The following is a 25,305-nucleotide window of genomic DNA, read 5'->3' on the forward strand; positions in this document are numbered from 1 at the left end:
AGGGTGTCATTTGAGGCTAGAGACCACTTGGCACCAGTATTAAAACAGCTTCCAAAGCATCTCCAGCAACTACTGCTGACAAACATCCAGCACAGTGCTAATTCTGTTCTTCTGTGTGAGATTTCAGACTAAAAATACATCCTGAGCTACACCAAAAAGTAGCTGACAGAAACCTGAGAGAAGCAAACACAAGAATAACAGCTTCCAAAAGTAGAAAAATCCTAACCATTTTAATTTCTGCTGAGATGCTGTTGATAACTGATTAAGAAATGACCACCTGTAAACCCAAACAGAAAAGTAAAAGTTCATCCTTAGCTTAACACAAGCCTGGGCTTCATCAAGGTGAAAAAGAAGTTTTGGAAAGCATTACTGCTTTGGAAAGCATCTTTGTTGAAGGCTTACTAGAAGAATTCAGGAGATTTCCACATCATTACTTTAACATTACAACAAGAGCACAAACACATCTGCAACCAAACCTGCATCTTATAAAAAGTCAGTTTTCCTCAGACTACAGCAGACAACACACAAGGCTTGAAAGAAAGTCTTGCAGACTTGGAAGAAAATAAAAAAGCAAATTAAAAAAAAAAAAAAAAAAAGTATGTAATTTGCTTCATGCATTTCCTATGGTTGCCTTTTTACAAATCTTTTTCAACTTACTGTATCAGCTTCATGCTCCCCCAGCTAGAACAGCACGACTGTTTGCTGGATTATATCTGATTAGAGATGTTAAATCTGATTAGAGAAATGACCTATTTTTAAAATAAACCGGCAAGAAGAATATGGCTATTTTTAAAAGCCAAAAGCCTTTTTACTACATAGTTCTGTGATCAGTTCCAACAGCACAGGAACAAAAGTGACAGCATACAGATGAGAAGAAGTCTTAGGAGTATGGAGCTGGTTCAGCTGCTAAAAGACACACTTATGCAGTGTACAAGCCAGGCACAAAGGATGACTGGGCAGACAACTGTTTTTCTAGAAATTGCATTTTGGCCATTGTGGAAACCCAAATGGTTCCAATAAGCAGTAATTCTGAAAGAAAACTGAATCAAAGGTTTTTCTGTCGGTTTAATAAACTGTCTCACAGACTGAAAAGGTTGCATCTGTATTGGACTACAGAACAGAGACTTTGCTTGGGTGTGACTCTAAAGCTGCTCTTCAGATACGCTCTGCTAACATGCAGCAGCTGCCACCAGTGACTTTTAAGTATTTTTGGGACACAAAGAAAAAGGAAGCATCTGAACTGACACCTCAAGGATCTCAGACAGATTTGCTTGACACACACAAAAAAGGAATTATATTTTAATTGTCTTACAGTTACATAGCTTTAGTAAGGTAGGAGCCTTGTTTGGCTTGTCTAGGATTAGTAACTTATAGACAGAATAAGAAATCCAGAGCCAGCTTCCCCATGGGTTTTCATTTTCAATATTTACTCCACTGTTCAGTACACAGCAGTATCACGTATGTACATCACAGAAATACCAATACAAGATATTCAGAGAAAATTTAATTCATATATTTGGAGGGCTAGAAAACTTAGCAGAGCATAAAGTGTATTCAAAATAACTTGCAAGCATAAAGCTTGTAACAACAATGAACAGATGTCCAAAGTCCGAAAATGTGTGCACATTGGTTTTAGGAATATCGAACACAAGCCCATGACACAGCCAAGTTCTTTTAGTAAAATAAGCCAGGACAAAAAAGGACTCAGTGTTCACTGCTGTTCTTCACAAGCACTTCAAATATTTTATCCCTTCTTCAACTAGATTACTGTCATTCCAGATTTTTTACTTCACATTCTTAGATTTTAGTTCCTATTTAAAGAGAAAATTTTTCAGAGTATCTTTGTCTCTCACCTCTAGGTACTAAAATCTGTACCACTTGCACCTCTACCAGCAGGGGAAGAGTTTCCCTCACCTGGAGACCAACACTCCCACAGATGATGCACCGCAATCACTTCTGCAAGTGTACCTTGTCTATATTAACATGAAGTCGCCTATTTTCACATCATCCTCAGCAGTAAATAAATCAGCTCATATGATATTGACACAGTTGCATATTTGCTTGCCATACTCAACCCTGGAGAAATAAGAGACTGTGACAAAGCTCTGTGAACGCCAACAGTTAACTGCTGCTGCTGCTTCCAAACCTATCATACTCCATGCTCTCAGCTTTGTTAAGGACCATGGTCATCTATGTATAGATTAGGAAATGGAGAAGTGTTTCCAATAGCCTATTTCAAAGTTTTTATTAAAACTCTGCACTATAAAACAACAGCAAAAACTTAGCTCCTTGTCTATTTTGAGGAATAGACTTTTGAAAAAGCATCTTTCTGCAATACTCTTAGCCTACAACCACTCACCTTTCTGATGCAGTCACTGTAGCTAATTAAAGTGATGATGAAAAACTTACCTCTCTGTTCCCAAATTTTTGCAAATAATTGTTGATTATACCTTTTCTGAGGTGGCCTTCCTCCAACCAAAGGAAAACAAGCTTTCAATATTTCATATTTCAACCAGAAGAAAAAACAATCTCTGGTATTTTTCCTTTCAAGCTTTCAAGAAAGCCCAATGTAAAGAAGAAATTACTTACAAAGTATTGAACTCTCACTGTCTCAAAGCCAGGATATCTTACACCACCAGTAAAGTTACCCACTCAAACAGGTAAGCATCTTTCACAAATAGTCACCTGAATACCTTCTAACACTACCACGTAGTTCTTTAAAGTGTTACAGAGATAAACTTCAGTCTCACCTCTATTGCCTAAATAGTAATTAAATACTGCCATTGGACACACCCAACTGTAATTTAAAAGTATTTGTAGGTCAAATAATATAAATGACTCAGTAAAGATAATTTGCCTGGTCTTTATTCTCTGGGGGCAAGGGGGTGGTGTGGTGGCGAGAGGGTTACTGGTCAAGTACTTTTGTGACTCACAGTACAGTATATTAGAAATTTTCTATGTATTCTTCAGAATAGAGAGATTGCCATTGGAACTCAGTAGGTAGCTCTCCTGCTTCTGGCCTACAAGGTCATAGCTTTAAGTCCCTGCTGAGGAAACTTAACAAGTTCCATCTATAAATAGAATGGCACTGGATGCTGTTACTCTAGCAAGGGTGGTGGCCTTTAGACAAGAAATTTTTACATTTTCATCTGTTCTGATAAGAAAAAGAAACTGGACATCAAAAGGCACAAATGAATGACCAAAAATCCAAAAATTTCCAAAATCCAAAATCCATTGCAACTTCAATTAGCGTGGGACTAAAAATTCTCACATTATCAAAGAGAGAAGAACGCAAGAATAATTTTCCTTCTCAGTGAGTATAAGTAACTAGCTAAAATTACACACTTTAGAATATTTTAGACTGAAAGGAAACATTTGAGGTACTGTACAATCAAAATTCTACTTGTGACACCAAGACACAACCTCAGTGTAAAAAAATGGAATTTTGAAATGGTAACAAAAACATTTGAACATTCACAGCTATCACCTTACTCTTTCTGAAAAAGTGAAGTATACACTTGAGATACTGAATTGTCAGGGATTAAAATGATAGCATTCTGCAATGTATACATTTGTGCTCTTCATACCCACGTATTTGGGGAAGCTTATTTGGTTCTCAGAATAACAATTACTTTTGACAAATTTAAGAATAAAGCCTATTTAAACCCCTGAGTTTATTTGTGCTTTACACCACAGTTATCTGTCATTAGAGGAATATGTATTACAGCTCAGTTATCACTTTTATTCAGCCTGGTGATATAATTTAGAGTTCAATAAAGACAAAGGCTAGCCCACTACAGTCCTGACAATTTTCCAACACCTTTTCCACAATCTGCACTCATGTACCCAGGAAAACAAACTGACTCTTCTGCAAGAGGCAAAGCTGCAAACAGCATACTGCAAAGTGTTCTGAGGTGCAAACCTGTAAGTTTTGTTCATATAAGGGATGAGATCCCTTATAAAAGGGATCATAATGATCATAAAAGGGATGAAAAACATCAGCAATAGAACATGAGATGAGGGCAATGTTACAGTGAGACCTCCTAAATCTCAGAGACACTAATACATGGTCAAGTAATAACAACAGGTCTTGCAAAGGTTATCTGCAATAGTTTAGCTTAGGAGGTTGTCATCCTTCCTGTACTAATCTTATCTGCCTCAGTGAAAAATCTGAGTTAGATTGAGTTAAAAGTTTTCCACATCTGGCCAAGTTAAGCTAGTTGATCCTGCAGTGGCAGTGATCTACTGAACAGAATGCAGGTGTACAAACTGCCTCCCTCATGCAGGTTTAGGTTTAGTGGTAGCACCAGCTGAAGCTGTATGTCAGAAGATTAATAAAAATCCCATCCTGGCCCTTCAACTCCACTACCAACATTTAGGTCAATAAGGTACTAGTATTCAAAACATACACAAGCTTCTTTTCTGTTCTTTGGCTGCTTCTACAAACTACAGCAATAGATGCAGGTTTTGCAGCATAAGCCTTCACCCTAAGACCTCTTCCTATATCACTGTACTGAAGAGTAGGCACATGTGAAAGGTAAGAGCAACTGTACCACAGAGGCATGCATCTCACCCCTCATCTACTGCACATTTCACTTCCAGACACTGCACCCTCTGCTTGATGCCACACAATCACATATTCTTATCTTTTGTGGTTATTTCTCAAGAAATGTTTTTCAGCAGATGTCTGTATGAACATTTCTTCCCTATACCAACACAATCCATGTGCAAAAAGACTGTTGAGCTTCCGTCCTTGGATTCAGAAAGAAAAATCGAACAGCACTAGCCCTTCAAGGCAGCTTAAGGCTAGTAGTACATGGCACTAACATTTATGGCAGATCAGTCACAAGTACTTCTAGAAAATTACCTTCTTTGTACGGTAGGCTACAAATGGCAACTTTGTTCCAAGTGTAAACTTGTGTTTCTCTGAAACAAATCTTTTGACAAGGCAGTGTATTTCTTGAAAATTAGTCTTCCATGACCTATTGCCTCTTCCAATCCCTTTTTAATTGGGCACTTAGTGGGGTTGTTTTTTTCAGCCTCAAACAGACTTTTGAGCTCAAAAAGAATAAAAACCCCACGACTTTATTCAAGTGTGCTTCCTTTTGGCTACTTCATGTTACTTGTAAGGGAAAGAAAGACTTGTATGCATATAAAGTTTTCCTATACAACATAGTTTGCTTCAGAATCAACATCACCTGTTTTCAGAAGGCACTTTCCTCAGTCGTGTTCATTACCACACAGAATGTGGTACAGTTCCAAGAGGGCTGCAAAAAGCCTGATCAGATTCAGCCAGTGGTTGTTATATGTGCATTCTATTTCTACTTGCAGGTACAAAACTGCTACACAGGGGAGAGGAGAAATCTAGCACTCAGCTGCTTCTGTTCGTATCATCTACATGAACAAAAGGTCTGAAGTAAAATAAAGCTGAGCAGCTTCTGAAAAATCCTCTTGTCCTGAACAAAAAGCATTTGCTCTTTCTACAATGAAAAACTAATGATAGCAAATTTGTGTGCACCTCTTAGGAATTTGTTTATTAGCCTCCCTTCTCTTTCAAGGCTTAGCACCTGAATGCTGAGCCCTAAAATTGAATGACATAACACACAGCCTAAAACAAATTACCCCTGGGTGTTGTGTTTTGTTTGGCAGGGGTTTTTGTGATCTGATATTCTGAAAATGCAACATATAATGCATAAAGTCTTATTAATAAAAATTATTTCTGTTCTGGTGATGTTCTTGCTAAAAAGGGGCATAGGATTGCCATTTTCACAACTTTGTGATTGAAAAAAATATCCTGAGCAAAGCCTTGCCCTGAATCAAAACATTTTACAACATTTTGCCAAAAAGACAAATATTAGCACAGTAAGCTGCCTCACATAGCAGCAACTGCCACTTTAATTTGAAATCTTTCACAATTTTTGGTTTTAATATAGAGACCTCACTGAAAGCACATTGAATATTTCACTGAATTGTGAGCTACTCCATATATTTGACTAAATACGTTAATCTAACAACAAATAAGAAGGAAGAGAAAATCTCCATAAGAACTACTCAGTAGCATACAGAAACACAACTCGATTATGCAACATTAACAAGTTTAATATATGCAAACTACTTTTAAACTTTGTTAGCTTCCTGGTGAAAGGTTTGTATTTGTAAATAATTAACCTGAACTTTTTCCTAACAGATAACAACTACATTGAGTAATATAAACAAAAAACAAACTATCTTCAAAAAAATTTATCCAAAATATGTTTTCTGAAACAGTTATGTTTACATAATTTCAAGGTGAATTTTGACACATTATGAAGATGAAAAAACAGCATCAGTATTCGAAATGGAACAGCCAAGCTAGTTGTGTAAACAGAGCCAACACGATTCCCAGTGCACAGAGTGCAGATGCTGATGGGATGAGATGCTACTCACACTTTTTTCACTGAAATGTTATTGCACTGGAGTGTGGGTAAGTGACACCATCATCTGCCTCCTCTCTGTAGCAGGCAGCTTCCAGGAGCAGCAACCAGCAGCTTTGATTTTTTAGTGAACATGGGGGAAAAGGGCATTATGTCTCATTTTGGTAAAAGGTACAGAACAATTAGCATCCTTATACAGAAAATACACACATTTTTATATGAGGTCAAAATATGTAGTCAAAATAGAGCATGCATCTTATTCAGTTAAGTAAGTTGGTTATCACCACTTTATTACAGGCAAATCAAAGCACTGGAAAATATTACTGTAAGTTCCCAATAATCTTTGTGATGATAAAAAATAGAGCTTAGTGAACTTGATTTTAAATGCCAAGCAAAAAATTAGTATGAATAGTCAAATTCACTTCTTATTAGTGTTTATCTCAAAAAGGAATAAACTACACTGCTCATGGGATTCAGATCTATCCAAGGTTTAAGTGATGGCAAACTGGTTTCAACGTTACCCAAATCCCTGAAGAAGGAAGAACCAGGTGGGTGTACTAAACATTTCCAGTTATAACAGACATAGAAATAGAATAAATGCAATTAATATTTCTAAGAGTGTATTTGCATCGGCCTCACCAGTCACTTCTATTGGCTGCAGGGGATGTTATTTACCTAGCTTAATGGTTCTTTCATTCTTGGCACTAAGAGCATTTCACAGATTATCAGTCCCCCCATGCTGCCCCTAAAAGGCAGCTACAGCTCCTCTGCTAAGAGTCAGAGTGCTGCCAGGCAGAGGACCAAAGCAGAAGCTCCTCACCTCTTCCAGCACGGTGTCACTGCAGGCAGCTTGCACCTTCCTCTGCAGGATGGGAACAGCAGACAGCAGCAAGCAGCTGAAGTCTCAAGTTCTTCCACAAAAGCCACTGTTGGCTGCCCTACTGCTTCAAACATGGGGCACTGAACTCTAAGGGTTTTTTTATTTATTAAAAAGAAACACTTAATACCAAAGAACTCTTACAAACAAATTTCCTTCCCATTTCTATAACTTTGAAGAGAAAGACTGTATTTCATTAAAGAAACTAAAAATAAGAAAAACGTAGAACAAATTTTGCAGAAACCTGCGACTGCAGGATATCAGTGGGAAGAGAAACTCAAAAGCACTACGAGCTCTGGCAGCTTAATATCCAGTGCATTCAAAAACTCAACAACTGTAGCAGGGATTAAATACTGACATTGACCATTTTCTTAAGTGAAGTATTAAGAGTAATTTGTAAGTTTGCACTTGTAACAGGGAAGGCATTTTTAGTCCACCAAATAAAGAGGGTAATTTTCTACAAGTACTTGTGACTGACCAGCCATAAAAGTTAAAAGGTAGTCAAAGCCATGCAACTTGAGAAGAAACACTATTACACTCTTCAAACAGCCTGCCTTCTGCCCTCACAAAAAATTGCTGCCTCAGTTAAAACCCTGAAAAATACACCTGAAAAAATGGAAACAGAACTGTCAGAAATGTTTCAAATTAAACAGTGAAACTTGGAAGATGAACAAAGCTGTAACTACTTCACTGGATGTGTCAGATTACTATGGTACATATGCTGTAGAGCCACTATCCAGGACAGACAACAATTTTAAAACTAAATTCCCCATTCATTTACCCAATAAGTAAGCAAGTATATCTGAGGTTTTCATACTTGGATACAGCCAAAAAAAAAAAAAAAATCCCTGTCCCTAAGAAACTGAGATAACCTTTGAAATATTTATTTAGTGTCTTGAGATCAAATGATTATTTTAAATATCAATAGTTACTTTTCAGATTGCACACTTCAATAGAAAGTATCAAAAGACAAGAATGTACTGTTCTGTATAGGAAAATGTATTTACCTTATCTGCTGAGCTAAGAGAATCTACTTCATACTGCTAATTCTACTTCATACATACAAAATTACAGTGGTGCTCAACAAAAACTTCTCTCCTTTTTTTGTCTCATTAACCTGCCATGTGCTGTTCTCACAAGCTACTGTTTCTTTATAGATATTAAAATATACCTCAGACAAAAAAATGTTTTCATCGATTTAATGAACACTATGTATCCCAGGGAAAGTAACAGTGTATCTAGATATGGATATTTGCAGGATGAAATTCCATAAGCATTTCAAGGTGGGAGTACTTTCCTTTTTAAAATTAAGTAAGGAAAGTAGAGAATTAACCAGACATAAATCTCATTTCTCCTCACCTTTATGCCATGCAAGAAATGGTGTATGTAAACACCACTTCCACAGTTTCAAATTATAATTAAATATCTGTTAGGAGTACTTCTGCTGCAGCTCACCTATGTGCCCTATGCTAACTAAATCAACTGGCAACAGCCTTCTTCAAAAAGCATCTCATAATACAAGAGGCAACAACAGTGAATTTTCTTATGGCTGCTTTAAAAAATACAGGCAAACATTTTGTCCTAAAGAAAACACAGCTCGAGACATTCTCAATGAATAAAGGGAACAGGATCAAAACCTTTAGTCTAGGACTATAAAATACCTTCAGTGAGGTTCCCCAAGTTTGGCTCATCTGCTCAACAAAAGCTTTCCATTCCTAGCCAGCCACTTCCTTGCCTATTGTTACCTTTATTAATACAACTTGAGTGAGTTCTCAAACAGCTTTTTGCAAAAATACCAACAGAACCAAGCTAAGTCCAAGACTAACAAGCGTGTCTTCAATATACTCAGGCATGCAGACCTTGAAGTCTACAGCACAAAGCCCACAGTAACCTGCTTCTGACTTTCTGACTGGCGTCCAGAAAGATCAATTCTCTGCAGAGTTCTGCTTCATGTGCTAGCCATTAACACGGGCAGCAATAATGCATACTTCAACAGCCTAAAGACAGGGAGCAACAGCTTCAGTGCTCAGAGGTGAAAATTTGTTCCAGATTAACTCAAAACCCTAGTGAAAATAAACACTAAATTTATCATGCTTTTACAAAGCATGGTCCCCAGATCACTTTCTAATCTATCTCATCTTAACATCTGATCATTCTCGTCCTCTCTTCATCCTCAGCAACACCTCTTTTAAATAATAAAAAGCCTCACCTGCCAGACCACTGCCTATTACCTTTTAGTAAGAGCAACTTGCCTGAGTTTCTTTTAAGCCAGCTTCTACATGACTGCAGAGATTCAATTGCTACCCACCAGGATGAAAACTGAGGGCTGATACCAGGACACTGGTGCCTGAAGAACCAGTCCATTAAGAACTGGGACCAAACCGTGGTCAAGGGCAAAGAAGCTTCATCCTCTCAGGATCTGAAAAGTTTAAGGATTTACAAAAGCATTTTTGTTAGTTTCTGTAATCTGATAGAAACCTTGCAACCTCCAGGCACACCGCAGACTCATAAAAAGGGATTTTCAGAATGGAAACAATTTTGATAGGTGTGAGGGTGTAAAAACACTGCAGCATATAAAAAAGGTTCATACATTTTTCCAACAAAAGTTGGCAAGATATGTTGAAAACTTCAGTGAGTTACAGGTTTTATCTACAGTTTTTGCTGTGTGTTCAATAGATGATGTAATTAAAAAGTTTATAGAGGGCTATTGCTAGCTTTTAGTGCCAAATCTTCATTTTTGCAGTACTATGAGGAAAGAAAGTAGAACTAACACGCACCTTGCAGGGGGGAAAAAAAAAAACAAAGTAGTTTTACATCTGTGAACCACAAAACTTTGCATAAGCTTTTCAGTGGTATTATCATTATCCCTAAGTAATATTTTGAAAGATCTTTGGGTTTATTGGGTAATCAACACACAGAATTTCTTTAGTCCAACACTAGCTTGCATTCTAGCTAAAACATCTAGCAAGAGCAGCATGACAGACAGGGTTAAAAATGTAAAGAGAAGTGCTATTCAAAAAGTGATTCCATTATCTTTTTTGCTTCCAAAAGGAAGAAAAGCAGCAATCATTTCAGAACCATTACAGTTCAGAGTCCTTGAAACTGAAACATGTAGGAAGTAAATACAAGACTACATTAGAAGAAATAAATGTTAATACAATGTAAGTACCCAAACGGTTTTAAAAACTCACAACAATAGTTTCATTCCTCTTTCAGTCCCCAAAGAGAAACACAATTGGTGTTAACTCTTAAAACAGCTACCTGAAACAAATGCTTGGGATTATTGAACATATAGATTAAAATGCATCTTCTCCACTTGGCTATTGTATCTATCTCTTCCTTAACAAGCATTTATGACAAGATATCAAAACAGAGCAAGTATGAAAGAGTTTATCACTTGTTCTCAATCAATATGAGGCAAAGTAATGATTACAATCCTATGATAGCAATGGATTTTGGGAAACTGAACTCCTTTTGGTTCTTCAGTAGTTACAAATATTTAAAATACACTGGTGTATCAGTACAGCCTTCACATACTAAACTGGTTGCTAAAACAATGTACAAGTTCAAAAGACTTATTTCACTCTACCAGTAAGGATCTGGCCTTGCCTTTTCAAAATGCCTTAGTTTTAAACACTATTAACTGCTTAGCTACAACCAAGAGTTCATAGTTTTCTATTCTACAGAAAGTATATATCAAACAACTTTAACAGAAAACAGTAGTACTAGATATTAAGTATATATAAGGCCCAGTTTTCAAAGGAGAATGTTACACACACACAGTTATAGATGGCTTCCAGGTACCAAGACCTTAAAAAAAGGCCAGTGTTCCTGAAAGCCTGTTCTGATTTTTCAACAGTACAAACCTGGGACTGCAATAGCTTGACCCACAAAGTCTGTGTCACTTGATTGAAAACACAGTACCAGCACTCTGCACCAAATTAGTGTCTAGGTATTCTTGATGCATAATAAATTGCATCTGAGATAGCACTTTACCTCTTCATGAAGGATGCAGGCTACAGAGACTCAGCAAGCAGTTCACTACTTTGTATAAGTATTCTTCAAAAAACAAGCTCATGGGAACAAGGGTTCTAAGCTTCTAAATCACTATTACAGATAGGAATATTCCATGCCTTTGGGTTTTGTTTTCAAAACACAATGCTCACCAAACAGTTACCAAATAAAAAGGATTCCTACTTTTAAAATTTTGTCCTATTATTTAATTACTCACTGTATAAGGGCCAACAAAAAGACAGCAACAAAGGTATCCAGTTTCCTCAAATCTACACATACATTATGAAGGTCAATCTCTTCAGATCAGAAGTCTTTTTCAACACTCAATGAGTACTGCAAACCAGTACAGAACATGTACAATATCAACAAGTTTTTAAGTGCCAAATTTGTAAGTACTGTTAACATGACTCCAAAGGCTAGTTCTGTATTATGGTAATAGGTAATAAAGGAGATGGGGGCTGAGGATACTTTCAAAACTCAAAATAAGTCACACAGAAACTGGGAAAAGGACAGAAGTGAGGTTTGTCCTATGAGGAACACAATCACAGAGTCTGCTACTAACTCCATATTTTAATTTTCTACTTCCATTTCATCCTTTTATTATCATACTCCATTCCTCCTCCTTATAACATTAACAAGTCAACCACCATGCACTGGGACAAACCATTACTGCAGACTTCCAAAAACCTAGTTACTTTTTAAGTCTTCAGCACAATGCCAATGAAGACATAGCCATTACAAAGCAGAGGCTTGGGATTTTCTTGGTTGGAAAAACTCAAAACCTGATGACTTTGTGCTGCATAGTAGAAGTTAAAATTAAAGTACAACAGTGCTGTCCTTAAGCTATAGAGAGAACATTTAAATAAGTTTACATACGCATCAGATGAAAGATTCCATCACAGGCGTTAATATGAGACAAGAAGGAATTTCCCAAGCCTTGGCCAGTGTGGGCTCCTTTCACGAGGCCAGCAATATCCACCACATTCAGAAAGGCTGGAATTTTGCTGAAATATAAACGTTAAGTGTTTCATTACTGAAGCATGTTAGCCAAAACTTCTGACACATAAATTCAGAACATGAAAACCCAACATTCCTTTATTCTAGAACAAGCTATACCCAATAGTAGCTTTCTTCCTTATTTAAAGTGCAACATCAGAAAGACAAGATTTGCCTCACCCATGTAAAGCATCCATGATACTTTAATTTCTCTGTCATTATTCATGTAAAACTATGTAAACTAGTTTCCAAGTGTGGAATCATACTGAAAAGTAAATGAATAATCAAACAGGTCGGGAACATGGAACACTGAGGCATAAAGTCAGTCATCTGTAATGAGCAATTTTCATAACACTAAAGGGATCAGACACATAAATGGCCACTGCATTCTGCTATTACACACTTCTAGGGTTACCATTTAGTTCAGTAAGTTATGCAACCTTCTCAGAAGACAAGAGCATTTTTTAAAAACAAAACTGGTGATTCTAGCAGTAATCAGGGTTATGCAGACAATTTGAAAGCAGAAAACAAGATGAAACTGGCATTATAGTGTAAGTAGTCCTGATATTGTCAACCACAATTAACTGCACTGGTTTAGCAGGCATGCCTACACCACATTTTACATAGCAATAACAGAATAGCCATAAAGTTAAAATTACCTTACAAGAAATGGGAAGAAAAGCTCTTAGAAGCTTTTAGAAGGGAAATTCATATGACAGTTTTTAAACTGCAAGCCTTCTAACCTCTGCAGGTTCTCAAGTTGTTTTAAAATGAGCAAATAACTTGGTGGGCATTAGCCTTTTCAGGTATATTCCAAACCAAATTACTTCTCAAAAAACAGTCAAGTCAAGGGGAAAAACAAAACCAAACCAACAAACAAAAAACCACAAAACACTACAAACTAAAACTTTGATAACATGCTGACTAAAAGCACCTTCATATGGTCTGTGCAAATGACAACACCATTATAAGGTGCCAGAGACAGAACCATGGTGAAAACCTGCAAATTACCCACTTGCAAAAGACCAGAATCTGCACACCATAGTCATCAAGATCTCCAGCTTGAACACCTCTTAGTTTCACCAAACACTTTACATTACCACCATCATATTTCATTTATATTTAAAAGATCAATATCTTATGCTGGTTCAGTTTTTCAATCTCCCTCTTACACTTCCCAAGAAAAAATTACTTCTTTCAAGTAAACTAACTTCACAATACAAGATCTGGGCAAAAATCTTTACCAGGGTGAAGCTTCAAGTATCACTAAGCCTGTCAGGTGTGATAAACTAGGAATTTAATGACACTTTTCAAATCATTAATACCTCTGTCTTAAAGGTGCTTAGAAACAAGCATGAATAAAACACGATACCCAGGCAGCTACGCTTTAAAAATATGCAAGTAAATATTTGTAACATAGCACAATATGTTGACTTTTAGCTTTAAACTTCAGTAGTCCCATGAAAAGAAGGGCTCATCCTCAGGAAGACACATGTTATGTACTGCAAATGAATGTTGTTGACTGCAGTAGAAAGAATATAAGTACATTCCAAAGTAAATACAATCAACAAGTCCCAATGTTGGGGTTTTTTAGCAAATTATCTTTTTGGTTTTACTTTTTTACTACCACACAAACTCAAATGGAAACAGCAAATTCTGAAGGTTAACACACTACCAAGAGTAATGCACGTCTGAAGACAGAAATCAGTAACTATTAATACCTTAACCCAGTAACTGCTTTTGCCTGAAAGAACTGCAGAGCTAATACATACTTCAGAAAAAACAGCAGCAACTTCAACTTCCCAGCAGAATTGTTTTAATTCCTTGCCTCTTGACACCTAACTGTAAAGAGCAAGGTAGAGAAATGCCACCCTTTAAAGGGCTTCTCTTTTGTCATTTTAAACTGTTTCATTGAAAAACAAAGGTGGTTTTAGAAATGTTCTCCTTCTATGCTGCCCTCTCATCACGCTGGTAGGATTAACTTCCTGGCCAGCTATCAGAAGAATTCACACTTTCACTACAAAGATGCCACTTAAAGCAAGACAGATACCTTCATATGCAGATGGACCACCCTATCAATAGAATCAGCTTCATTTGGTAGACAATGGAAAGAAGATCCCAGCACTTTTATTTCACAGCTGGCTAATGTGAGCAAGAGACCTTTGAAGACAAGTATCCAGGTTTCCAGGATGTTTTATCACCTTCACCTCGGGCACCACAAAGCTAACATCGTAAGCAAAATAAAAATAACTCCATACTTGGAAGCTTCTATTCTAAGCCTTAATCTGTATTTCACAAGAGAAAGATGAGTAGAGAGAAAAGCAGAAAAAGGCATAAACTAGTCACAGCTACCTATGCTCTGAAGGACAAAGAGTAAATGTTATGATGAAACTGAATAACCAAAAAATACTAAAGAATGTGGCAAAAGTACCATATATCTTGAGTGTGGTTTAGTTCATTTAAATGTACCAAATGTAGAAGACTTAACTGTTCTTTTTTTTTCTCCTCTCAACAGATTAATTTCAATTTCTCTAAGATTAATTAGTCAGCATTAGCATAATGTCACTGACATTATGAGCCACAAACCATCAGCAAAAACAGGTGACACCAACTGATCCTTTGTACACATCAGTGCAACACCAATCTCCCATAAAGCACGTCACAGAAATTTCTATTATAAAACAGATGACCAAATCCAGAAGTATCTCTATTTTAAGTGTAGGTGTCATGGTTGAGCAAGGACTTTTTACTTCAGCAATACAGCAGCAGTGGTTTTGTGTTTGCATTCTACCTTCACTCTGAGCTACTGTGAAACAAAGAGCACAAGACTCACAGGGCCTGAGAAAGCACAGGTCTGTAATCCAGTGGTTAGGGTATTTTTTCAGGAAAAAGTGACTATTGCATCCATAGACTTACGCATTTGGCAGGGGAGGAGACTGACTTCTAACTTTGTTTCAAACCTCTGTCCAAAACAGGCAAAAGGAGTTCCTGTATCTGACTTGTTTGTTCAGTACAGTAGTACTGAACTGTGCAAAGCAAAAAGTTATTGTTTTAAAAAGCATACACATATAGGATATGCAATTTATTGTGCATTTTTCCAGAATTTCAGGGGAAAAGGCACACATTTACTTAAGTTTTCACAAGTGACTGTTTAGTTGAGAAACCTTGCAGGCAGAATACACCTGAAACTTTGACTTAGACTGGAACATCATAACCAGAATGCTGCATCATTCACTGGAGAGGAAAGATTCTGGAAACTTAGACGAAGACAACATCCAAATAATTTCTCTGCAGCATTTACTACAGTTTACTGTAATCTCACATCCACAGGGAAACACTGAAAAGCCACAAGAGCTCCAAGGAAGTTCAAAATGCAGCAATTTTCCAGTAAGCCTGGTTGATAACTCTCATAACACACTTCTTACTCATTTCTTGAATAGTTCAAGAAGTTTCAACTCAAACTCTACCTGACTCTAGTTCCTGCACACCAAAAAGGCCAGATTCTTCAGTATTACTGTAAAATACTCAGCTTCCCTTTTCTCTTCAGTAAAGCCACACCTGCTACTCATCTGACAGTTCCAGCAAAGGCTCTTTCACCTTTAAAAGCTCTCATCTCAATTTTGTTGGAAAGGAAAAGTCTTCCATCCCAAATGTTCACATAACTTATGTTGGAGTAATCTGTTAAGAGTTCACAAATGACCTGAGTAGCAACACAGAAGGAGAACACGTAGATTGTGACAACCTCTTAGGAAGCCATTCAAATCTGAATGTCCTCACTGCTATTTTTGTCTCATTTCCACACAGAAAGGAGCAGCTCAGTCCCTCACACTTCCTGGAGACTGTATTGCCTATTACAGCTTCTGCATTCAATCTTGGGAGCAGTTTTGACCAACTTAAGCAAAATACCACAAACTAGGTGCTGCAGATGAACCCTGGTAATTTCTACGCAAGAACAATTAATTGCATTTTATCCATGGTACTGACAAACAAGACTTGAACTTAACAGTACGTGAACCAGAACTCACAAATCTGCTAGTTAAAGTCTCACATTTACCAACTACAGAAAAGTAAAAGATTCAGTGTGGATTAAGACACATACTTGGTGTCCTGTGTATACTAAATGCCTGCATTCTTTAGCTCATCAGGAAGATATTACACAAACAAAATACAACTAATTAAATTTTGCCTTCTCCCATCAATCAAGTCACCACTACTTAAGGTCTTTCATTCACTGCTGACAAATTTTTCATTTGGAATGCCAGAACAAGCAGCCCAGACAAGATGATTTACACAAGCTCAGAACTGAAGAGCAGCCAAATGAAGTAACACAAGAGGAAGTAGCACATTAACAACAGAATATACTTGCCAATATTTGGTTGTTTTCTGTAAAAAATGGGATTCTTTTAAAGATGCTGATATGCCAGAGATGCATCCAACTAAGTTATTTGTGTTTCACTGTGCAATAACAGGTCATCTTTATTTACAGAGATGCTCTTTTTAAATGTGGAGTAAGTCCCATATGATGTAATTAAGAAAGTTCCACTGCTGATTTGGTTTCTACACAGTACTTCCCACCACCTGATTACATAATTTTGACTTCAAAACTATCAAGCATCTGAGTGTGCTAACCTACAAGAAGTTCAAGAGAATTTCTACGTAATAGAACACAGGACTTTAATGACCTGGGCAACAAGGCAAGTTATTCAGATTTGGTTCAGTATCTGCTTGAGTATCAAAGATCGAACCCATGAATTTTAACAATCTACAATGCAACAAAATAAATCAAAGCAATATGACAGTGCTAGAGGTGAAAAGGGTAGCTGCACTTCACAGAATCCTCCTGCAAAATAACCAGGACTGCTTTAAAACTTGATAAGGCCACTTTTAAGACTGGTTTTAATCTAACAGAAATGTCTGTCATTGCAATAAGCATTGTGTTTTGTGAACACGTATGTGCAAGGCAATGCACCTGCTTACAAGTGCAAACAAGGAATTAAATGAATACTGATAACTTCAGAAAGGATGAACGAAACTATTTACATTTTACTCATTCCTAATTATAATCTCATTTGATTTTAACCACAGGAGGAAGCAGAAACAGATTTTAAAATAATTTTTTTATTAATGTTTTCATACAGGTTGATTACTATCAGCCAATACAGTCCTTCAGTTCTAACTATATACAGTTAAAATATAGCTTAGGCTTACATGGCTTCTACATGAGTATTTCTTTCAGTTTATTCAGATAGTTTAACATACGTTTAAAAATTAATAGGAAAACCTGCAGTGAGATCACTTGGGGCACACAATAAACAAAAAGGAGGAAATAACAGCTTCCTCTATCCCCTCACTCAATATCATATAAGGCTTGAATCAAATATGTCACCACTGAGAGACATCTCCTGGTCAGGCACAGTATGCTACAGCTGAGGCAGTGGGCAGGACCATACATTAAGCCTGGTAAGTATATTATATATACTCAGAGGGTTTCAACATACTTGTGACATAAGATAGTATCACCTGTCCAAATGGCATCTGACATATTTACACTAAAAAAATATTCTTAGGCTTAAAGTGACGAAGCAGCATCTTGATGACATTTAGAGTAGTTTAAACGTAAATTAAATTAGGAACACAATATAAGCTAAAAAAATAACAAGCATTCAGAATTATTTTTAATGTATTAGTCTCTTCTCTTGTTAATATCCACAATTTCATTCACACCTGCAAGCACACAATAGAAAACACTAAATCTCAAGGAAATTTGCTTATCTAATTCATTTGGCAGCAACACAGCAGTTTTTATATGAAATTCCTGGAGCCCACTTCTGTGTAGTCAGTATCACTGAACTTTTTTATTGTAAACAAGCATTAAACATCACTCACTGCTGCAGAAAGAAGCACAGGTTATAAATTCTGGCAGCATACCTTAATCTATTAAGTACAGATTTACCTATACAAAATACTGTCTGAATTGTTGCCTACATCATTTAGGTTACAAACATTTACATTTCCAATTAAGTAATGCCAGTAAGCTTTCAGCATGGCCTAGCAACTAACTGCACACCAGCCCCATCCCAAGCTGATGCTTACTTCTTTTGGAGACAGGAACAGACTGTCAAGAAACAAATGGGACCTGAAGAGTTGAACTCTTCCTCCAATGGCAGAACAGCCACTAGGAATATTGTTGGCAGTACAGTCTGTCTCCCTGTAGCACCACCAATCTCAGCTCAGTGTGACAGACAGTACCTGCCAGCCTGGCCCAGTCCCACTCTTCCCTTGCTTACAGCAGGCAACAGGGCAAGATGCCTTTGGCCTGTCACATATGACTTTAGTTAAAAGAAATTCCTCCCCCCTCTCATTACCCCCACCTCCCAGCAATGATTGCAGTTATCTGATGACTAAGTGTAGCATAGAAGAAATAAAAATCTGAATGCTTTAAATTTTAAAAAGACAGAATTTTGAGGCTAGACAAGACTTTAATTTAAAAACAACTCGTTGTTTATAACACACTCTGCATACACAGATTGATTACATCGACTAATCCAAACAAGTAGAAAATTAACACAGAACATATTACATAAAGATGAACAAAATCAAGACTATACAAGATAAATTAAGGAATTTAAATTACAATTCAGTTGTGTATCTACATGATCATAGCCTTTTCCTCAGCTAGTCTCAAGACAGACAAGCATGAGCAGCCCAGGAAGAGTTAGCTCAGTCTACTATGCTAGGGAATTATCACTAATTATTGCTGCTTTATTACTGTTATAGTAAAATATTAAAATCATGTAAGCAGTGTAAGTGAACTCAGGAGCTATAACTACCCACTAATCCTCACATCCATTGATTTTAATTAACAAGTGCTCTCTTTAACAGTTATAAGACCATTTGGTGAAAGCTAATTTACTATTTATATCCATCTTATTATCCAATTAGTATATTTACTGAACGCAGATTCAGTAGATATACTACTTCCATTAATATCTAAAGGTGACATTTTTCCCAGAGTCTGCAAGTCAGAGAACACACATACAGCTATTTACAATTTTAGCACTCCATGGAAGGACAAATGGCCATAGGCAGGATGCAGGGACAGATAATGATCTCCTTGCCACTTTAAGTTAAAGTCAGAAGTATCCAGTCACAGCTAAGAGAAGCGAGATCAATTATGTGGTCAAAGAAGTAACAACGTTACAATTTAGATCATATTTGTCAACAAAACTGAAAAGACACAGCATTATTTCTGCACAAACAACAACCAGAAAATTTGGTCTGAAGTTCAATAGTTTTATGATCCATATACTACACAAGTATGCTTAATACTCAGAGGAGCATTAAGTATTACGCATAATACTCAGCAGGAAAAACAAGGTAACACATTGTAACAATTTTCATAATCAGACAGCTCCTTATTAATGTATTTTTCAGTAGTTAAAAACTCCACAGGAATTGCAGATGGAAAAAAACTTGTCTGAACCTGAAATTAAGTCAACAAACGGGCTTTTTGTCAGTGACTAATCACCTTTTCTTGATGGCAGGCATGGTCTGGCTCTAAAACTGAGGCCCAGGTATTGAACCAAAGCACAGATATGGATGCTAATTTGTTTTATGATTTATGCACACTTACTCCATTCAAGATACCTCTGCAAGTAACTACAAACTGAAATTAAGAAGTCACAAGTATGTGTTTCAGTTTCTGTTTTCTGAAAGCAACTTAAGTTTTACTGTTCAGGAAAAAATCCAGTCCCCAGACTGAAAATACAGAGCAGATTATGGCAACAGTCAAATAGCAAAATCCATGTGACAAAATTAATACATTCCTAGTTTAAGGAAACAATTAGAAGAGAGAGATATATTCAGGAACTACCCCTGAATATACAGGGCTACAAGTAGCAGAGACTAAAAAGGAGAGAAAGTCAGCATAAAAAAAGGACACAGGTATGTTGACAGATATTTGTCTGTTTGGCCACCAACAGCATATACAATATACTGAATAATAAAAAATACAGGATGGAAATCTTACAAATGAGCAACCTCCTGACATGTTAGGTACATCCACTATTGTTCATTTTCCAAATCTCTTCGGAAGATCCTCCAATGCATCTGGGAGCCACTACCTTCAAAGACAGGAACACCAAGCACCAAATGGTGCTCAGCAATGAGTAGCAGCTCCTGGATTTCTCATTGTCATACCACAAAGTTCATATTGAGCAGGGGAAAAAATATAATCCAGGTTAGATCTCACATTCTAAAGCAGATATCAATAAAAACTTAACTAAAAACACTATAGTTGCATTACACTTCTATGAAAACCTTGGGTTCAGCTGCTTAACTGAAGAAAGATATGAAGAATTTGAGTTACCTTGGAGGTTTGTGATATTGGCACAGGAAGTCAAATCTGTCATCTGGCACAGGTACTCGACTCTCATTTGGATCAATGGTACAGAAAGGAAAATTTTCTGCTGCTGCTTGACTTTTCGTTAACACGTTGAAAAATGTTGATTTCCTATAAATGAAATATACACAGTCTTTAAGAAACTCAAGTTGAAAGGATTTAAAAGGGCTGCAGAGAAACATAACCAATTCCAACCCAAAAGCAATACTGTACTTTCCCTTTACATCAAGGACAGTGACCACTGCCTTTATTCAAGTATAATACACTTCTAAATACAGTGTCCCACTGAATGCCACTTAAGTTTACCTCTCTTTCTTGCAATTGAAAATTCCTGTGACTATACTGTACGTCAGTTATCAGAGAAATTTTAAGTCAAAAGCAAAGTACAGCTCTGCACTAGCTTCTTCTGAGGGAAATAGTTTTGCCAAGACTCAGCAGCTCTTTCCATAACTGTATCGCTTCTTCAGATTTACATATTAGCACAATTTCAGTATCTAAGCAATAAAAGTCAACAATTAAAAAGAGACTAAACTGCTATAAAAAAGCAAAACACATCAGCTAATCCATTACAAGTAATCTTCTGTGCATATGAAGACACAGGTCTACCTTACCAAACATTTTCCACCCTTCCTAAATATCAATGGAAAAATACTGCAAGTGGCATCACTCGTTTAAATTAAGTAGCAGATTATTTTGTTGGTTGGCATTTATTAAACCAAAATAGAGCAATTCTTGAGTTGCTGCTCACAGAGTTCCTAATCAGCAACTGAATCTTCGACTATAAATACCCTAAATTAGTGGGGTTTTTAAGTTTCATGGAACTTCTCAGACACTGGAAAAAATAAATAACCTGAACACAGATAACATGCTCAGAAGTCAGCCATGATTTTCTTTCTAAGTTCCAGCCTAACTCCAAATGCTATTTTTTTGCCAGTGACACATTATACAGGGTTACTGCTAACTACTTGCTGCTGTGCAACTCACCTATACTCTGAAAAATAAGTTATAAGGAAAAGCCAAGAACGCAATGCTTATGTCTCTGAGACATTCTTGAAGATTTTTCTTCTATCTTTTTAAAGTCTGAGAACACTGTGAGCTTCTTTTAGTAAATATGATACACGAATTAATACCAAGTTTCACACTTCTTCTTTTGAGAACCTATAACACCCAGAGAGGAGGTGTGTGACAGAAAGCAATTCACCTTCCATCATCCCTTCCAAACTGTAACTTACACAACTTCTTTCATTACCAACTCTGAAGAAGTTTCAAAAATGTAAGTCCTCTACACTGCCAGTGACACTCAGGATATCACTAACAAACCCCTTCCTGTTTGTATTAACTTCTGAGAAAAAATACCATTTAAAGGGAATTTGCATAAAAACTTGCATTACACATAGCCAACACTGGAAGTCGTGAAATACAAAAGATATGGCATTTTCTACAGCTCAAAAATTGATAAGACTTTTTAAAAATTTTATTTCTTCACTATTATCTTGTCCAGACTTGCACATACCAGCCTCACATTACCCGAGTGTTTTACATCGCTCCACCTACAAGCAGTTCAAGCTAAAGACGCAAGTCTATCACTGAGCAAACAGACTTGACGTGTACGCCTCAGCTTCACCCACAGACTGCGTTAGGTCACTCTACCTGGAACAGAGGCAAACTCAGGTCCGGCCTACTCCTCCTCCCGGCCGCCGGCCCCGGCCCCGCGCTCCCCTGCCCACCTACCCAACGTTTGGCAGCCCGACGATCCCGATCTTCAGGGACGTCCCAAACCTCCCGATGATCGGGTGCGACTTAACCCCGTCGCCTCCCTTTTTCGGGGGCATCTGAAAGCACAGAAAGAACTCACGCTGAAGGCCCCGCCACAGCCTGAGCAACCCGCCGCCACCCCGTCCTCCTCCTCTTCCTCCTCCCGAGAGTGCGCGGCAGCCGAACCCCGGAGGCCTCGGCCTGGGAAAGGCCGAAAAGCAACACACACACAGACAGACACAGACAGACAGACAGACACACAGACAGACAGACACACGGACAGACACGGACAGACACGGACACACACAGACACACCTCCACCCCGCACTCTGCCGGAGACGCGGCAGCTCCCAAGCTCCCGGCAACCGCTCAGCCCAGCCCCAGTGGTTCTCTTCCGCCGCACTCCACCCTCAGCGAAGGGTGGTAGGGGAAGGGAGCAGAACGGAACCGAACCGGGCCGGGCCGGGCTCACCTCGGCTGTCTGCGCGGCCCCCGCCTGAGAGGAAGAGGCGCGAGAGGCTCCTGGCACGCGGGAGACGCCGGCGGAACAGGCGGGGCCGAGGCCGCCTATTGGCTGGGAGCCTCGCGAGGGGAAAGGGCGCCCCGGGAGGGCGGGGTTGGCTCTGACCCGGCCCGCACCGCCCCGACCCTCACTGCCCCGTTCCGTCCCGTCTCATCCCGCCCCCCGCCCCGTCTCGTCCCTCCCGCCCCGCCCTTCCTGTCTGCCTTCACCGTCTTCTTCCTACAGCTCTTTTTATTTTTCTTTTCCTTTCCTTTTCTCCATAAGTCTGCGTGAACCTTATCTTCAGAAACTACCGAGAAGCTAAATACCTGAATGGTATGTGCCGCTTCTTTCTTTTTTTCTTTTTTTCTTTTTTCTTTTTTTTTTTTTTTTTTTTTTGGTGAGGCTTATTAAAACACTTCAGAATATCGTAGGATCGTTTGGGTTGCGAAAAGACCTTTGAGGTCACCGAGTCGAACCGGTGACCCAATGACCCAGCGCTGCCAGGTCCCCGCTACATCGTGTCCCGAAGCGCCTCGTCTGCACCTCTTCTAGATCCCTCCAGCGATGGTGGCTCCACCGCTTCTCTGGGCGCCCCGTTACCGAGGAAATTTTTCCGATGTCCAATCTACACCTCCCTTGGGGCAACTTCGAGCCATTTCCTCTTGTCCTGTCGCTTGTTACTGGGGACAAGAGACCAACCCCCACCTCACTGTCATCTCTTTCCAGGCTGTTGTGGAGCATTGGGGTCTCCCCGGGGCCTTCCTAAGCAACCTCAGCTGCTACTGTTAAGTACAGGGAGAGATGGACCTTCAGCACCCCAGTCCATACACATGTCTGTCCTAGAAGGACCTTTAGCACCAAACAAAGCCCTGACCCTAAGGAGAAGGGGAATAACATCTGGATGAAATTAAGCCCAAACCCTGCATTGCCCAGGCAGATCCCTTGCAGGCTGGGTTAACTGAAAAATAATTACTTTTTTATCTACCTTCATCTAAGTTCTGTTAAGGGAATTAAAAAAAAAAAAAAAAAAAAAAAAAAAAAAAAAAAAAAAAGAGGAAAAAGAAAAAGTTTTCAGTAAGCAAACAATCATTCTCTCAACCTAAATTTGCACTGTCAAAATGTGTGATGCTATTATTTAGGATGTCCTTCTCTACAGGCTTTTTCAGTAAACATGACCTCAAAAGGCTTTCTGAGATGATTATGGCTTGCAAGGAAACTGAAAACAAGAACCTGGACACTTGTGGAAATACCACAAATGAAAGGGAAGCATCAAGACACAAAGAATAAAACTCTTCACTGCAGGCAGAGATGTAGGCTCAAATTTCATGGTCTCAACCCAAAAGTCCTACACCAGTCCAGGAAGCACTGGAAAGGGGAAATACCCAGTGTCCAGGGAAGTGCCCTGAACATCCATATGCTTTTTGGATTCAAAGGAGCACTGGTGGTTGGGCAGACTGCTAGATTTCTGTTCATGCGTATCTAGATATTTATAAAGGTAGCCTATGGCCAAAGGAGCCCATTGTAAACACCTTGGGATTTATTTGTAACAATTTATGTGTCCATTTAATAAGTAATAAAGTAATCATCCTTTTGTGAGGGAATAAAGTAGAGATTTCAAGAAGAAAATACAAACCATTTAGAAGCTATGAAAAATTAATTGTGGAATGTTATAGGAGTCAGACGAGGACTCTTCAAAAAATTAAAGACATTTTCTATAACTCAGGCTCTACTTCTCTGAACCATTAAGGATAGGCACCATCAAGTGTTTGCCTGCTAAGAAAATTGAAGGAGAGATGGCAGTAAAAACTGTTCTTATAGCATGTCCTATTTTAAGTCCATAAGATAAAATTCTCAAAACTTGAAAAACACCAGAGTGAAGGAGTCAAGGTGAGAGTATCGTCAGATTATATATCATCTCTCTCACAATAAAAGGAGTGTAATCTTGAACATAAAAAAAATATTTTTTCTAAGAATGTACATTTTTACTAAGCCTAATTTGGGATTACACATAAGAAATGGTTGCTACAACTTTTCTTTTTTAAGTGACATGAGATTTTTGCAGCAATATAGTTGAAGAAAAGAGTTCTGTATCTGTTCAGAGCTTTTCTGTCAGTACAGAGGTAATCAGTAACAGTCCTTGTAACATGATGGTATGGTCTTTATACAGTCTTAAAATCCAACACTTTACATTTATTAGGGGGGAAAAAAAAGTATCAACCAACTACTTCAGAATAAAATGTAGTTACTCAGCTGTTGAATTAAGCTAATGGATTACTACAACAAATATTTGGAAATACTGAAATTAACCAAAAATATTTATAAATAAACACAGGGCAGCCCCTGC

The 25,305-nt window shown here is 38.1% G+C and overlaps 1 protein-coding gene across 2 annotated transcripts in view; it reads right to left on the minus strand.

The window, feature by feature from the left end:
- OLA1 (Obg like ATPase 1) overlaps positions 1-23,019 on the minus strand; it is a 98,754-nt gene extending 75,735 nt beyond the window's left edge. Inside the window, exons 1-4 of one of the 2 annotated variants that reach the window (XM_030454487.1) lie at positions 22,929-23,019; positions 22,433-22,533; positions 20,669-20,812; positions 12,181-12,308 (exon numbers count right to left, since the gene is read on the minus strand). In XM_030454487.1, coding sequence (XP_030310347.1) covers positions 12,181-12,308; positions 20,669-20,812; positions 22,433-22,533 — 373 coding nt within the window. In that variant the 5' untranslated portion in view covers positions 22,929-23,019. Of the gene's footprint in view, positions 1-12,180; positions 12,309-20,668; positions 20,813-22,432; positions 22,534-22,771 lie in introns of both variants that reach the window. The other variant, XM_030454488.1, reaches the window with a different exon arrangement.
- Between the last annotated feature and the right edge of the window lie 2,286 nt (positions 23,020-25,305).

This window comes from Calypte anna, chromosome 7 (genome assembly GCF_003957555.1).
Source record: "Calypte anna isolate BGI_N300 chromosome 7, bCalAnn1_v1.p, whole genome shotgun sequence".
NCBI lineage: Eukaryota > Metazoa > Chordata > Aves > Apodiformes > Trochilidae > Calypte > Calypte anna.